The 16369-nt window shown below is 44.6% G+C and overlaps 1 protein-coding gene across 1 annotated transcript in view; it reads left to right on the top strand.

Moving 5' to 3' along the window:
* Positions 1-16369, top strand: part of LOC123731683 (monocyte to macrophage differentiation factor 2-like) — a gene marked incomplete at its 5' end in the record, with an annotated part of 28884 nt that overhangs the window by 10708 nt on the left and 1807 nt on the right. The window contains one exon of the mRNA XM_045711077.1: positions 13366-13440. Within this exon, the coding sequence (XP_045567033.1) occupies positions 13366-13440 (75 nt within the window). The remainder of the gene's footprint in view (positions 1-13365; positions 13441-16369) is intronic.

Genomic DNA, 16369 nt, shown 5'->3' on the forward strand with positions numbered 1-16369 from the left:
GGTTAGTATCTCTGATCAGACACCTCCGGTTAGTATCTCTGATCAGACGGTTAGTATCTCTGATCAGACACCTCCGGTTAGTATCTCTGATCAGACGGTTAGTATCTCTGATCAGACACCTCCAGTTTGTATCTCTGATCAGACGGTTAGTATCTCTGATCAGACACCTCCGGTTAGTATCTCTGATCAAACAGTTAGTATCTCTGATCAGACGATTAGTATCTCTGATCAGACACCTCCGGTTAGTATCTCTGATCAGACGGTTAGTATCTCTGATCAGACGGTTAGTATCTCTGATCGGACACCTCCGGTTAGTATCTCTGATCAGACACCTCCGGTTAGTATCTCTGATCAGACACCTCCGGTTAGTATCTCTGATCAGACACCTCCGGTTAGTATCTCTGATCAGACGGTTAGTATCTCTGATCAGACACCTCCGGTTAGTATCTCTGATCAGACACCTCCGGTTAGTATCTCTGATCAGACACCTCCGGTTAGTATCTCTGATCAGACACCTCCGGTTAGTATCTCTGATCAGACGGTTAGTATCTCTGATCAGACACCTCCGGTTAGTATCTCTGATCAGACGGTTAGTATCTCTGATCAGACGGTTAGTATCTCTGATCAGACACCTCCGGTTAGTATCTCTGATCAGACGGTTAGTATCTCTGATCAGACGGTTAGTATCTCTGATCAGACACCTCCGGTTAGTATCTCTGATCAGACGGTTAGTATCTCTGATCAGACGGTTAGTATCTCTGATCAGACACCTCCGGTTAGTATCTCTGATCAGACACCTCCGGTTAGTATCTCTGATCAGACGGTTAGTATCTCTGATCAGACGGTTAGTATCTCTGATCAGACGGTTAGTATCTCTGATCAGACACCTCCGGTTAGTATCTCTGAATAGAGAGACATTTCAGATGTCATGTCATGTCTACAGTGTTGTAACGATGTGCAAATAGTTAAAGTCCAAAAGGGAAAATAAATAAACATAAATATGGGTTGTATTTACAATGGTGTTTGTTCTTCACTGGTTGACCTTTTCTTGCGGCAACAGGTCACACATCTTGCTGCTGTGATTAAACTCTGTGGTATTTCACCCAGTAGATATGGGAGTTTATCAAAATTGGGTTTGTTTTCTAATTCTTTGTGGATCTGTGTAATTTGAGGGAAATATGTGTCTTTAATATGGTCATACATTTGGGCAGGAGGTTAGGAAGTGGCAGCTCAGTTTCCACCTCATTTTGTGGGCAGTGTTGCACATAGCCTGTCTTCTCTTGAGAGCCAACAGTGACCTTTCTCAATAGCAAGGCTATGCTCACAGTACATAGTCAAATCAAATCAAATGTATTTATATAGCCCTTCGTACATCAGCTGATATTCTCAAAGTGCTGTACAGAAACCCAGCCTTAAACCCCAAACAGCAAGCAATGCATGTGAAAGAAGCACGGTGGCTAGGAAAAACTCCCTAGGAAAAACTCCCTAGAAAGGCCAAAAACCTAGGAAGAAACCTAGAGAGGAACCAGGCTATGAGGGTGGCCAGTCCTCTTCTGGCTGTGCAGGGTGGATATTATAACAGAACATGGTCAAGATGTTAAAATGTTCATGAAATGACCAGCATGGTCAAATAATAATAATCATAGTAGTTGTCGAGGGTGCAACAAGCACGTCCGGTGAACAGGTCAGGGTTCCATAGCCGCAGGCAGAACAGTTGAAACTGGAGCAGCAGCACGGCCAGGTGGACTGGGGACAGCAAGGAGTCATCATACCAGGTAGTCCTGAGGCATGGTCCTAGGGCTCAGGTCCTCCGAGAGAAAGACAGAAAGAGAGAAAGAGAGAATTAGAGAGAGCATATTTAAATTCACACAGGACACCGGACAAGACAAGAGAAATACTCCAGATGTAACAGACTGACCCTAGCCCCCCGACACATAAACTACTGCAGCATAAATACTGGAGGCTGAGACAGGAGGGATCAGAAGACACTGTGGCCCCATCCGATGATACCCCCGGACAGGGCCAAACAGGCAGGATATAACCTGTCAAAGCGTCTGTTAAGTTTGGGTCAGTCACAGTGGTCAGGTATTCTGCCTCTGTGTCCTCTCTGTTTAGGGACAAATAGCATTCTAGTTTGCTCTGTTTTTTTGTTAATTCTTTCCAAAGTAAATATATTTTTTATTTTCACATGATTTGGTTGTGGGGTCTGTTTGTGTTGCTGTCCTGGGGCTCTGTGGGGTCTGTTTGTGTTTGTGAACAGAGCCCCAGGACCAGCTTGCTTAGGGGACTCTTCTCCAGGTTCATCTCTCTGTAGGTGATGGCTTTGTTATGGAAGGTTTGGGAATCGCTTCCTTTTAGGTGGTTGTAGAATTTAACGTTTTTTTTTTCCTGGATTATGATAATTAGCGGGTATCGGCCTATTTCTGCTCTACGTTATTTGGTGTTTAAACGTTGTCAGTCTGGATTCTTTTAGTGTTTCCATATACTGAAGGATCCTGGTTGTCTATGTTCTGAGAGTCTGTCAGTGTTTCCCAATACTAACGGACAAAAACCCAGCCTGGTACACACGAAACACGTAACAATTACAATCTCACACAAAGACATGGAGGGGAACAGAGGAATAAATACATGCTGTGTGATTAGGGAATGAAAACCAGGTGTGCAGGGAACAAGACAAAACAAATGGAGCGGCGATGGCCTAGAAAGCCGGTGACATTGACCGCCGAACGCCGCCCGAACAAGGAGAGGAGCCGACTTCAGCGGAAGTCGTGACAGTACCCCCCCCCCCCCCGTGGCTCCAGCAGCGCGTTGGCACCGACCTCGGGGACGACCCAGAGGGCGAGGCGCAGGGCGATCCGGCCGGCGACGGTGGAACTCGCGCAGCAGTTCAGGGTCCAACACATCCGCCACCGGAACCCAGCGCCTCTCCTCCGATCCGTACCCCTCCCACTCCATGAGGTACTGAAGGCCACCCGCCCGACGTCTCGAATCCAGGATGGAACGAACAGAGTACGCCGGGGCGCCCCCTCGATGTCCAGAGGGGGCAGAGGAACCTCCCGCACCTCAGATTCCTGGAGCGGACCAACCACCACCGGCCTGAGGAGAGACACATGGAACGAGGGGTTAATACGGTAATCGGGGGGAAGCGGTAACCTGTAACGCACCTCGTTCAGTCTCCTCGGGACTTTGAATGGCCCCACAAACCGTGGGCCCAGCTTCCGGCAGGGCAGGCGAAGGGGCAGGTTTCGGGTCGAGAGCCAGACCCGGTCCTCACTGCGGTGACGGTCTGCGCCCACTTTCTGACGCAGCGAGGCGCGCTGAAGGTGGACATGGGCGGCGTCCCATGTTTCCTCCGCACGCCAGAACCAGTCGTCCACCGCAGGAGCCTCGGTCTGACTCTGATGCCAAGGAGCCAGAACTGACTGATACCCCAGTACGCACTGGAAGGGGGTAAGGTTAGTGGAGGAGTGGCGGAGCGATTTCTGGGCCATCTCTGCCCAGGGCACGAACGCTGCCCACTCCCCGGCCAGTCCTGGAAATAGGACCTCAGAAACCTACCCACATCCTGGTTTACTCTCTCCACCTGCCCATTACTCTCTGGGTGAAACCCTGAGGTAAGGCTGACCGAGACCCCAGTTGTTCCATGAACGCCCTCCAGACCCTCGACGTGAACTGGGGACCCCGATCAGACACTATGTCCTCAGGCACCCCGTAGTGCCGGAAGACGTGTGTAAACAGGGCCTCCGCAGTCTGTAGGGCCGTAGGGAGACCGGGTAAAGGGAGGAGATGACAGCACTTAGAAAACGATCCACAACGACCAGGATTGCGGTGTTACCCTGTGAGGGAGGAAGATCGTTAAGGAAATCTACCGATAGGTGCGACCACGGCCGTTGTGGAACGGGTAAGGGTTGTAACTTACTTCTGGGCAGGTGCCTAGGAGACTTGCACTGGGTGCACACCGAGCAAGAGGAAACATAAACCCTCACGTCCTTAGCCAAAGTGGGCCACCAGTACTTCCCAGTCAGACAGCTCACTGTCCGACCGATCCCCGGATGACCAGAGGACTTGTGGACCCAATAGATCAACTGGTCACGGACAGCAGACGGGACGTACAGACGCCTCGACGGGACACTGGAGGGGGAGCGGGCTCTGTACGCAACGCCTGCTCAATGTCCACGTCCAGCTCCCACATGACCGGCGATACCAGGCAGGAGGCCGGGAGTATGGGAGTCTGATCCAGGGGCCGCTCCTCTGTGTCATACAGCCGGGACAGTGCATCTGCCTTCATATTCTGGGAACCTGGTCTGTAGGACATGGTAAACACAAAACGGGTAAAGAACATGGCCCACCTTGCCTGATGAGGATTCAGTCTCCTCGCTGCCCGGATGTACTCCAGATTGCGGTGGTCAGTCCAGATGAGAAAAGGTTGTTTAGCCCCCTCAAGCCAATGTCTCCATGCCTTCAAAGCCTTGACGACAGCCAACAGCTCCCGGTCCCCCACGTCATAGTTTCGCTCCGTCGGGCTGAGCTTCTTCGAGAAGAAAGCACAGGGGCGGAGCTTCGTTGGCGTGCCTGAGCGCTGAGAGAGCATAGCTCCTATCCCAGCCTCAGACGGGTCCACCTCCACTATGAACGCCAAAGAGGGATCCGGATGGGCCAGCACGGGAGCCGAGGTAAACAGAGTTCTCAGGTGCCCAAAAGCCCTGTCCGCCTCAGCCGACCACTGCAGACGTACAGGACCCCCCTTCAGCAGTGAGGTAATGGGAGCAGCCACCTGGCCAAAACCCCGGATATGTCACGTCCTGGCCAGTATAAGGGTTAATTGTCATTTTAGTTTGGTCAGGACGTGGCAGAGGGTATTTGTTTTATGTGGTTCAGGGTGGTGTGTTAGTTAGGAGGGCGTTTGATTTATTATTTCCGGGTTTTGAGTTATGGTCTATGTTGATGTATTTCTATGTGTAGTCTGGTTGATCTGTTTCTATGTTGAGTTAATTGGGGTGGACTTCCAATTGAAGGCAGCTGTGTGGTGTTGCCTTTGATTGGAAGTCCTATATTAGTTGGGTGTGTTTGTCTGTGTATTTGTGGGAGATTGTTTCGTGTTTAGCGTGTGTGAGCCTAACAGGACTGTCTGTAAATCGCGAGTTCGTTTTGTTATTTTTGTATGTTCGTTTTTGAGTTTATTAAATGTTCAAAAATGAACTATCACAACCCTGCTGCATTTTGGTAATCTTTTTCCGACGATGATTTCGCTATATCGTCCTCCGACGAAGAAATCCCTGACAGGATAAACCTCCGGTAGTAGTTGGCAAACCCTAAAAACCTCTGCACCTCCTTTACCGTGGTGGGAGTCGGCCAATTACGCACGGCTGAAATGCGATCACTCTCCATCTCCACCCCTGAGGTGGAAATGCGGTACCCTAGGAAGGAGACGGACTGTTGGAAGAACAGGCATTTCTCAGCCTTGACGTACAGGTCATGACCCAGCACCCTGCGTACCAGAGACACATGCTCGTCGCGTGTAGCGGAGTATATCAGAATGTCGTCGATATACACCACTACACCCTGCCCGTGCAGGTCCCTGAAGATCTCGTCCACAAAGGATTGGAAGACTGATGGAGCGTTCATCAACCCGTACGGCATGACGAGGTACTCATAATGCCCTAAAGGTTGTACTAAACACCGTCTTCCACTCGTCTCCCTCCTGAATACGCACCAGGTTGTACGCGCTCCTGAGATCCAGTTTAGTGAAGACGCGCGCCCCGTGCATTGACTCAATCGCCGTGGCGATGAGAGGTAGCGGGTAACTGTACCTCATCGGGATTTGATTGAGACCTCGATAGTCAATGCACGGGGCGTAAACCTGCGTCCTTCTTCTTCACCAAAAAGAAACTCGAGGTGGCGGGTGAAGTGGAGGACCGAATGTCCCCCTGACGCAGGGAATCAGAGACATATGTCTCCATAGCCGCCGTCTCTGCTTGCGACAGAGGATACACGTGACTCCTGGGAAGTGCAGCGTCTACCAGGAGATTTATCGCACAATCCCCCCGTCGATGGGGTGGTAATTGAGTCGCCTTCTTCTTGGAGAAGGCGAGAGCCAAATCGGCAGATTCAGGGGGATGCGCACGGTGGAGACCTGGTCTGGACTTTCCACCGTGGTAGCACCAACGGAAACCCCTACACACCTCCCCGAGCACTCTCGCGACCACCCCGTGAGAGCCCTCTGTTGCCAGGAAATGGTGGGGTTATGACGAGCCAACCAGGAAAGGCCTAGCACCACGGGAAATGCAGGAGAGTCAATGAGGAAGAGACTGATCTTCTCCTCGTGACCCCCTTGCGTCACCATGGCCAGGGGAGATGGTGGCTTCCCTGATTAGCCCGGACTCTAATGGTCGACTATCCAGAGCGTGTACCGGGAAAGGTCTAACCACAGGAATAATAACGGGGATCCCTAAACTAAGGGCGAACGCTCTGTCGATAAAATTCCCAGCCGTGCCTGAAACGACGAGCGCCTTATGCTGGGAAAACTCAGGAAAACAAACAGGTACAAACAGGTGGACAACAGAGGACTCTGGATGAGAGTGGTGCAGACTCACCTGGGGTGACGCCAGAGTGCTCTGCCTGCTGCCTCGACTCCCAGAGGGACCAACCCAGAACCGACCGGCAGTGTGCCCTCTGCGGCCACAGATGGTGCACGCGATGGCCCCTCCTCCAGCCTCCCTAAGCGCAGCCCCTCCCTCCCACAGAAATGGCACAACCAAAATCCAACAGTGTGTCTGCGTGGAGAAAGTCTCCTCAATGAATGGGGGAAAGGTGTATTTATCCCGGGACACACCCGATCCCAGGTCTGTCCCATGTCGCTGACGACCCTCCCGGCTCCGACCCACAGACATCCTATTAAGGAAAACAAGAGCAAAGAGGAAGAATTTGGCAGACAGAGTGGGAGGGTCGTCGCAGAGTGGGAGGGTCGTCAGACAGAGTGGGAGGGTCGTATCAGAGTGGGAGGGTCGTCAGACAGAGTGGGAGGGTCGTATCAGAGTGGGAGGGTCGTCAGACAGAGTGGGAGGGTCGTATCAGAGTGGGAGGGTCGTCAGACAGAGTGGGAGGGTCGTCGCAGAGTGGGAGGGTCGTCAGACAGAGTGGGAGGGTCGTATCAGAGTGGGAGGGTCGTCGCAGAGTGGGAGGGTCGTCAGACAGAGTGGGAGGGTCGTCAGACAGAGTGGGAGGGTCGTATCAGAGTGGGAGGGTCGTCAGACAGAGTGGGAGGGTCGTATCAGAGTGGGAGGATCGTATCAGAGTGGGAGGGTCGTATCAGAGTGGGAGGGTCGTATCAGAGTGGGAGGGTCGTATCAGAGTGGGAGGGTCGTCGCAGAGTGGGAGGGTCGTATCAGAATGGGAGGGTCGTCAGACAAAGTGGGAGGGTCGTATCAGAGTGGGAGGGTCGTCGCAGAGTGGGAGGGTCGTATCAGAGTGGGAGGGTCGTATCAGAGTGGGAGGGTCGTATCAGAGTGGGAGGGTCATCGCAGAGTGGGAGGGTCGTATCAGAGTGGGAGGGTCGTATCAGAGTGGGAGGGTCGTATCAGAGTAGGAGGGTCGTATCAGAGTGGGAGGGTCGTATCAGAGTGGGAGGGTCGTCGCAGAGTGGGAGGGGTCGTATCAGAGTGGGAGGGTCGTCGCAGAGTGGGAGGGTCGTATCAGAGTGGGAGGGTCGTATCAGAGTGGGAGGGTCATCGCAGAGTGGGAGGGTCGTATCAGAGTGGGAGGGTCGTATCAGAGTGGGAGGGTCGGATCAGAGTGGGAGGGTCGTATCAGAGTGGGAGGGACGTATCAGAGTGGGAGGGTCGTATCAGAGTGGGAGGGTCGTCAGACAGAGTGGGAGGGTCGTCGCAGAGTGGGAGGGTCGTATCAGAGTGGGAGGGTCGTCGCAGAGTGGGAGGGTCGTATCAGAGTGGGAGGGTCGTATCAGAGTGGGAGGGTCGTATCAGAGTGGGAGGGACGTATCAGAGTGGGAGGGTCGTATCAGAGTGGGAGGGTCGTATCAGAGTGGGAGGGTCGTATCAGAGTGGGAGGGACGTATCAGAGTGGGAGGGTCGGTATCAGAGTGGGAGGGTCGTCAGACAGAGTGGGAGGGTCGTCGCAGAGTGGGAGGGTCGTATCAGAGTGGGAGGGTCGTCGCAGAGTGGGAGGGTCGTATCAGAGTGGGAGGGTCGTATCAGAGTGGGAGGGTCGTATCAGAGTGGGAGGGTCGTATCAGAGTGGGAGGGTCGTATCAGAGTGGGAGGGTCGTCGCAGAGTCGTATCAGAGTGGGAGGGTCGTATCAGAGTGGGAGGGTCGTCGCAGAGTCGTATCAGAGTGGGAGGGTCGTATCAGAGTGGGAGGGTCGTATCAGAGTGGGAGGGTCGTCGCAGAGTCGTATCAGAATGGGAGGGTCGTATCAGAGTAGGAGGGTCGTATCAGAGTGGGAGGGTCGGTATCAGAGTGGGAGGGTCGTATCAGAGTGGGAGGGTCGTCGCAGAGTGGGAGGGTCGTATCAGAGTGGGAGGGTCGTATCAGAGTGGGAGGGTCATCGCAGAGTGGGAGGGTCGTATCAGAGTGGGAGGGTCGTATCAGAGTGGGAGGGTCGACGCAGAGTGGGAGGGTCGTATCAGAGTGGGAGGGTCGTATCAGAGTGGGAGGGTCGTATCAGAGTGGGAGGGTCGTATCAGAGTGGGAGGATCGTATCAGAGTGGGAGGGTCGTCGCAGAGTGGGAGGGTCGTATCAGAGTGGGAGGATCGTATCAGAGTGGGAGGGTCGTATCAGAGTGGGAGGGTCGTATCAGAGTGGGAGGATCGTATCAGAGTGGGAGGGTCGTATCAGAGTGGGAGGGTCGTCACAGTATAATAACTGTGTGTAATAACTGTGGGTATAATAACTGTGTGTGTGTGTGTATAATAACTGTGTGTGTATAGTAACTGTGTATAATAACTGTAATAACTGTGTATAATAACTGTGTGTGTATAGTAACTGTGTATAATAACTGTAATAACTGTGTATAATAACTGTGTGTGTATAGTAACTGTGTATAATAACTGTAATAACTGTGTATAATAACTGTGTGTGTATAGTAACTGTGTATAATAACTGTAATAACTGTGTATAATAACTGTGTATATTAACTGTATAATAATTGTGTATAATAACTGTGTATATTAACTGTATAATAATTGTGTATAATAACTGTGTAATAGCTGTGTGTACAATAACTATAATAACTGTTTATAATACCTGTGTGTATAATAACTGTTTATAATACCTGTGTGTATAATAACTGTATAATAACTGTGTGTATAATAACTGTATAATAACTGCGTGTATATTAACTGTGTACTATAACTGAGTGTATAATACCGGGTAATAACTGTGTGCAATAACTGCATGTATAATAACTGTATAATAACTGTTTATAATACCTGTGTGTGTATAATAACTGTATAATAATGGTTTGTAATATCTGTGTAATAACTGTGTATAATACTTTTATAATAACTGTGTGTGTGTATAATAACTATGTGTAATAACTTTGTGTATAATAACCGTGTGTAATAACTGTAATAACAGTTTATAATACCTGTGCGTGTATAATAACTGTATAATAACTGTATAATAACTGTATAATAACTTATTGATAGCTGTGTATAATAACGGTTTATAATAACTTTATAATAACTGTGTGTGTATAATAACTTTGCTTGTGTATAATAACTGTGTGTATAATAACTGTGTTTGTGTATAATACCTGTGTGTATAATAACTGTGTTTGTGTATAATACCTGTGTGTACAATAACTGTGTGTAATAACTGTGTGTAATAACTGTGTGTGTAATAACTGTGTGTGTGTGTATAATACCTGTGTGTGTAATAACTGTGTGTAATAACTGTGTGTGTAATAACTGTGTGTAATAACTGTGTGTATAATAACTGCATGTATAATAACTGTGTGTATAATAACTGTGTGTATAATAACTGTGTGTATAATAACTGTGTGTAATAACTGTGTCTATAATAACTGTGTGTATAATAACTGTGTGTAATAACTGTGTGTATAATAACTGTGTATAATAACTGTGTGTGTAATAATTGTGTGTATAATAACTGTGTGTAATAACTGTGTATAATAACTGTGTGTAATAACTGTGTGTAATAACTGTGTGTATAATAACTGTGTGTAATAACTGTGTAATAACTGTGTGTAATAATTGTGTGTATAATAACTGTGTGTATAATAACTGTGTGTAATAACTGTGTAATAATTGTGTGTATAATAACTGTGTGTAATAACTGTGTGTATAATAACTGTGTGTAATAACTGTGTGTAATAACTGCGTGTATAATAACTGTGTGTGTAATAACTGTGTGTAATAACTGTGTCTATAATAACTGTGTGTGTAATAACTGTGTGTGTAATAACTGTGTGTATAATAACTGTGTGTGTAATAACTCTGTGTATAATAACTGTGTGTAATAACGCTGTGTGTAATAACTGTGTGTGTAATAACTGTGTGTATAATAACTGTGTCTGTAATAACTGTGTGTATAATAACTGTGTGTATAATAACTGTGTAATAACTGTGTGTGTAATAACTGTGTATAATAACTGTGTGTGTAATAACTGTGTGTGTAATAACTGTGTGTAATAACTGTGTGTATAATAACTGTAATAACCGTGTGTAATAACCGTGTGTATAATAACTGTGTATAATAACCGTGTGTAATAACCGTGTATAATAACTGTGTGTATAATAACTGTGTGTATAATAACTGTGTGTATAATAACTGTGTATAATAACTGTGTGTGTAATAACTGTGTGTATAATAACTGTGTGTATAATAACTGTGTATAATAACTGTGTGTGTAATAACTGTGTATAATAACTGTGTGTATAATAACTGTGTGTATAATAACTGTGTGTATAATAACTGTGTGTGTAATAACTGTGTGTAATAACTGTGTATAATAACTGTGTGTGTAATAACTGTGTATAATAACTGTGTGTATAATAACTGTGTGTATAATAACTGTGTGTATAATAACTGTGTGTAATAACTGTGTATAATAACTGTGTGTAATAACTGTGTGTAATAACTGTGTGTATAATAACTGTTTGTAATAACTGTGTGTCTAATAACTGTGTATAATAACTGTGTGTGTAATAACTGTGTATAATAACTGTGTGTATAATAACTGTGTGTAATAACTGTGTGTAATAACTGTGTGTGTAATAACTGTGTGTAATAACTGTGTGTATAATAACTGTGTATAATAACTGTGTGTATAATAACTGTGTATAATAACTGTGTGTATAATAACTGTGTAATAACTGTGTGTAATAACTGTGTGTGTAATAACTGTGTGTATAATAACTGTGTATAATAACTGTGTATAATAACTGTGTGTGTAATAACCGTGTGTATAATAACTGTGTATAATAACTGTGTGTATAATAACTGTGTGTAATAACTGTGTGTATAATAACTGTGTATAATAACTGTGTGTATAATAACTGTGTGTAATAACTGTGTGTATAATAACTGTGTATAATAACTGTGTGTGTAATAACTGTGTGTATAATAACTGTGTATAATAACTGTGTGTAATAACTGTGTGTATAATAACTGTGTGTGTAATAACTGTGTGTGTAATAACTGTGTGTGTAATAACTGTGTATAATAACTGTGTGTATAATAACTGTGTATAATAACTGTGTGTAATAACTGTGTGTATAATAACTGTGTGTGTAATAACTGTGTATAATAACTGTGTGTATAATAACTGTGTATAATAACTGTGTATAATAACTGTGTGTGTAATAACTGTGTGTATAATAACTTTGTATAATAACTGTGTATAATAACTGTGTGTGTAATAACTGTGTGTATAATAACTGTGTGTAATAACTGTGTGTGTAATAACTGTGTATAATAACTGTGTGTATAATAACTGTGTATAATAACTGTGTGTATAATAACTGTGTGTAATAACTGTGGGTATAATAACTGTGTGTAATAACTGTGTGTAATAACTGTGTGTATAATAACTGTGTGTCTAATAACTGTGTATAATAACTGTGTGTATAATAACTGTGTGTGTAATAACTGTGTATAATAACTGTGTGTATAATAACTGTGTGTAATAACTGTGTGTAATAACTGTGTGTGTAATAACTGTGTAATAACTGTGTGTATAATAACTGTGTATAATAACTGTGTGTATAATAACTGTGTATAATAACTGTGTGTATAATAACTGTGTGTAATAACTGTGTGTAATAACTGTGTGTGTAATAACTGTGTATAATAACTGTGTATAATAACTGTGTGTGTAATAACTGTGTGTATAATAACTGTGTATAATAACTGTGTATAATAACTGTGTGTGTAATAACTGTGTGTAATAACTGTGTGTAATAACTGTGTGTGTAATAACTGTGTGTAATAACTGTGTGTATAATAACTGTGTATAATAACTGTGTGTATAATAACTGTGTATAATAACTGTGTGTATAATAACTGTGTGTAATAACTGTGTGTAATAACTGTGTGTATAATAACTGTGTATAATAACTGTGTATAATAACTGTGTGTGTAATAACTGTGTGTATAATAACTGTGTATAATAACTGTGTATAATAACTGTGTGTGTAATAACTGTGTGTATAATAACTGTGTGTATAATAACTGTGTGTGTAATAACTGTGTGTAATAACTGTGTGTGTAATAACTGTGTGTAATAACTGTGTGTATAATAACTGTGTGTATAATAACTGTGTGTGTAATAACTGTGTGTAATAACTGTGTGTATAATAACTGTGTGTATAATAACTGTGTGTGTAATAACTGTGTGTAATAACTGTGTGTATAATAACTGTGTGTATAATAACTGTGTGTGTAATAACTGTGTGTGTAATAACTGTGTGTAATAACTGTGTGTATAATAACTGTGTGTGTAATAACTGTGTGTGTAATAACTGTGTGTATAATAACTGTGTGTATAATAACTGTGTGTGTAATAACTGTGTGTATAATAACTGTGTGTATAATAACTGTGTGTGTAATAACTGTGTGTGTAATAACTGTGTGTAATAACTGTGTATAATAACTGTGTGTATAATAACTGTGTGTATAATAACTGTGTGTGTAACAACTGTGTGTATAATAACTGTGTGTGTAATAACTGTGTGTAATAACTGTGTGTATAATAACTGTGTGTATAATAACTGTGTGTATAATAACTGTGTGTGTAATAACTGTGTGTATAATAACTGTGTATAATAACTGTGTGTATAATAACTGTGTGTAATAACTGTGTGTAATAACTGTCTCTCTACAGTCTAGTGGAGCAGCGTTTCCACATGTGTGACAGAATGGCCATCTACTTCTTCATCGCTGCTTCCTACACCCCCTGGTAGGTGTGTGTACCCCCTGGTAGGTGTGTGTACCCCTGGTAGGTGTGTGTACCCCTGGTAGGTGTTAGTACCCCTGGTAGGTGTGTGTACCCCCTGGTAGGTGTTAGTACCCCTGGTAGGTGTGTGTACCCCCTGGTAGGTGTGTGTACCCCCTGGTAGGTGTGTGTACCCCTGGTAGGTGTGTGTGTGTGTGTGTGTGTGTGTGTGTGTGTGTGTGTGTGTGTGTGTGTGTGTGTGTGTGTGTGTGTGTGTGTGTGTGTGTGTGTGTGTGTCAACATTAACGGGCGTATCAACAGGAGAGGGAGGATGGAAATCAAACCGCTAACTGGGCAGATTTGTTGCCACTCAAGACCGTTTTGTGCCTGTGAGAGCATTTTAGCTAAGCCTTTTCCTAAACTTAACCTCATTCTCCTAACCTGCTACGTTAATTCTCCTAACCTGCTACGTTAATTCTCCTAACCTGCTACGTTAATTCTCCCAACCTCCTAACCTGCTACGTTAATTCTCCTAACCTGCTACGTTAATTCTCCTAACCTGCTGCGTTAATTCTCCTAACCTGCTACGTTAATTCTCCTAACCTGCTATGTTAATTCTCCTAACCTGCTGCGTTAATTCTCCTAACCTCCTAACCTCCTACGTTAATTCTCCTAACCTGCTACGTTAATTCTCCTAACCTGCTGCGTTAATTCTCCTAACCTCCAAACCTCCTACGTTAATTCTCCTAACCTGCTATGTTAATTCTCCTAACCTCCTAACCTGCTACGTTAATTCTCCTAATACGCTACGTTAATTCTCCTAACCTGCTGCGTTAATTCTCCTAACCTCCTAACCTGCTGCGTTAATTCTCCTAACCTGCTATGTTAATTCTCCTAACCTGCTACGTTAATTCTCCTAACCTGCTACGTTAATTATCCTAACCTGCTACGTTAATTCTCCTAACCTGCTACGTTAATTCTCCCTAACCTGCTGCGTTAATTCTCCTAACCTCCTAACCTGCTACGTTAATTCTCCTAACCTGCCACGTTAATTCTCCTAACCTGCTACGTTAATTCTCCCAACCTGCTACGTTAATTCTCCTAACCTGCTACGTTAATTCTCCCAACCTGCTACGTTAATTCTCCTAACCTGCTACGCAATTCTCCTAACCTGCTGCGTTAATTCTCCCAACCTACTACAATAATTCTCCTAACCTGCCACGTTAATTTTCCTAACCTGCTACGCTAATTCTCCTAACCTGCTACGTTAATTCTCCTAACCTCCTAACCTGCTACGTTAATTCTCCTAACCTGCTGCGTTAATTCTCCTAACCTGCCACGTTAATTCTCCCAACCTGCTACGTTAATTCTCCTAACCTGCTACGTTAATTCTCCCAACCTGCTACGTTAATTCTCCTAAGCTCCTAACCTGCTACATTAATTCTCCTAACCTGCTACGTTAATTCTCCTAACCTGCTACGTTAATTCTCCTAACCTGCTACGTTAATTTTCCTAACCTACTGCGTTAATTCTCCTAACCTGCTACGTTAATTCTCCTAACCTGATCCGTTAATTCTCCTAACCTGCTACGTTAATTCTCCTAACCTGCTACGGTACGTTAATTCTCCTAAGCTGCTCACGTTAATTCTCCTAACCTGCTACGTTAATTCTCCTAACTTGCTACGTTAATTCTCCTAACCTGCTACGTTAATTCTCCTATTCTGCCACGTTAATTCTCCTAACCTGCTACGTTAATTCTCCTAACCTGCTACGTTAATTCTCCTAACCTGCTCACGTTAATTCTCCTAACCTGCTACGTTAATTCTCCTAACCTGCTACATTAATTCTCCCTAACCTGCTACGTTAATTCTCCTAACCTGCTAACGTTAATTCTCCTAACCTGCTACGTTAATTCTCCTAACCTGCTACGTTAATTCTCCCAACCTGCTACGTTAATTCTCCCAACCTGCTACGTTAATTCTCCTAACCTGCTGCGTTAATTCTCCTAACCTGCTGCGTTAATTCTCCTAACGTTAATTCTCCTAACCTGCTGCGTTAATTCTCCTAACCTGCTATGTTAATTCTCCTAATCTGCTACGTTAATTCTCCTAACCTGCTACGTTAATTCTCCTAACCTGCTACAGCACGTTAATTCTCCTAACCTGCTACAGCACGTTAATTCTCCTAACCTGCTACGTTAATTCTCCTAACCTGCTACGTTAATTCTCCTATTCTGCCAACGTTAATTCTCCCTAACCTGCTACGTTAATTCTCCTAACCTGCTACGTTAATTCTCCCAACCTGCTACGTTAATTCTCCCAACCTGCTACGTTAATTCTCCTAACCTGCTACGTTAATTCTCCCAACCTGCTACATTAATTCTCCCTAACCTGCTACGTTAATTCTCCTAACCTGCTACGTTAATTCTCCTAACCTGCTACGTTAATTCTCCTAACCTGCTACGTTAATTCTCCTAACCTGCTACGTTAATTCTCCTAACCTGCTGCGTTAATTCTCCTAACCTCCTAACCTGCTACGTTAATTCTCCCTAACGTGCTACGTTAATTCTCCTAACCTGCTACGTTAATTCTCCTAACCTGCTACGTTAATTCTCCTAACCTGCTACGTTAATTCTCCTAACCTGCTATGTTAATTCTCCTAACCTCCTAACCTGCTACGTTAATTCTCCTAACCTGCTACGTTAATTCTCCTAACCTGCTACGTTAATTCTCCTAACCTGCTATGTTAATTCTCCTAACCTGCTACGTTAATTCTCCTAATCTGCTACGTTAATTCTCCTAACCTGATACGTTAATTCTCCTAACCTGCTACGTTAATTCTCCTAACCTGCTACGTTAATTCTCCCTAACCTGATACGTTAATTCTCCCTAACCTGCTACGTTAATTCTCCTAACCTGCTACGTTAATTCTCCTAACCTGCTAATCTGATACG

The sequence above is a fragment of the Salmo salar genome, unplaced genomic scaffold (genome assembly GCF_905237065.1).
Source record: "Salmo salar unplaced genomic scaffold, Ssal_v3.1, whole genome shotgun sequence".
Taxonomy (NCBI): domain Eukaryota; kingdom Metazoa; phylum Chordata; class Actinopteri; order Salmoniformes; family Salmonidae; genus Salmo; species Salmo salar.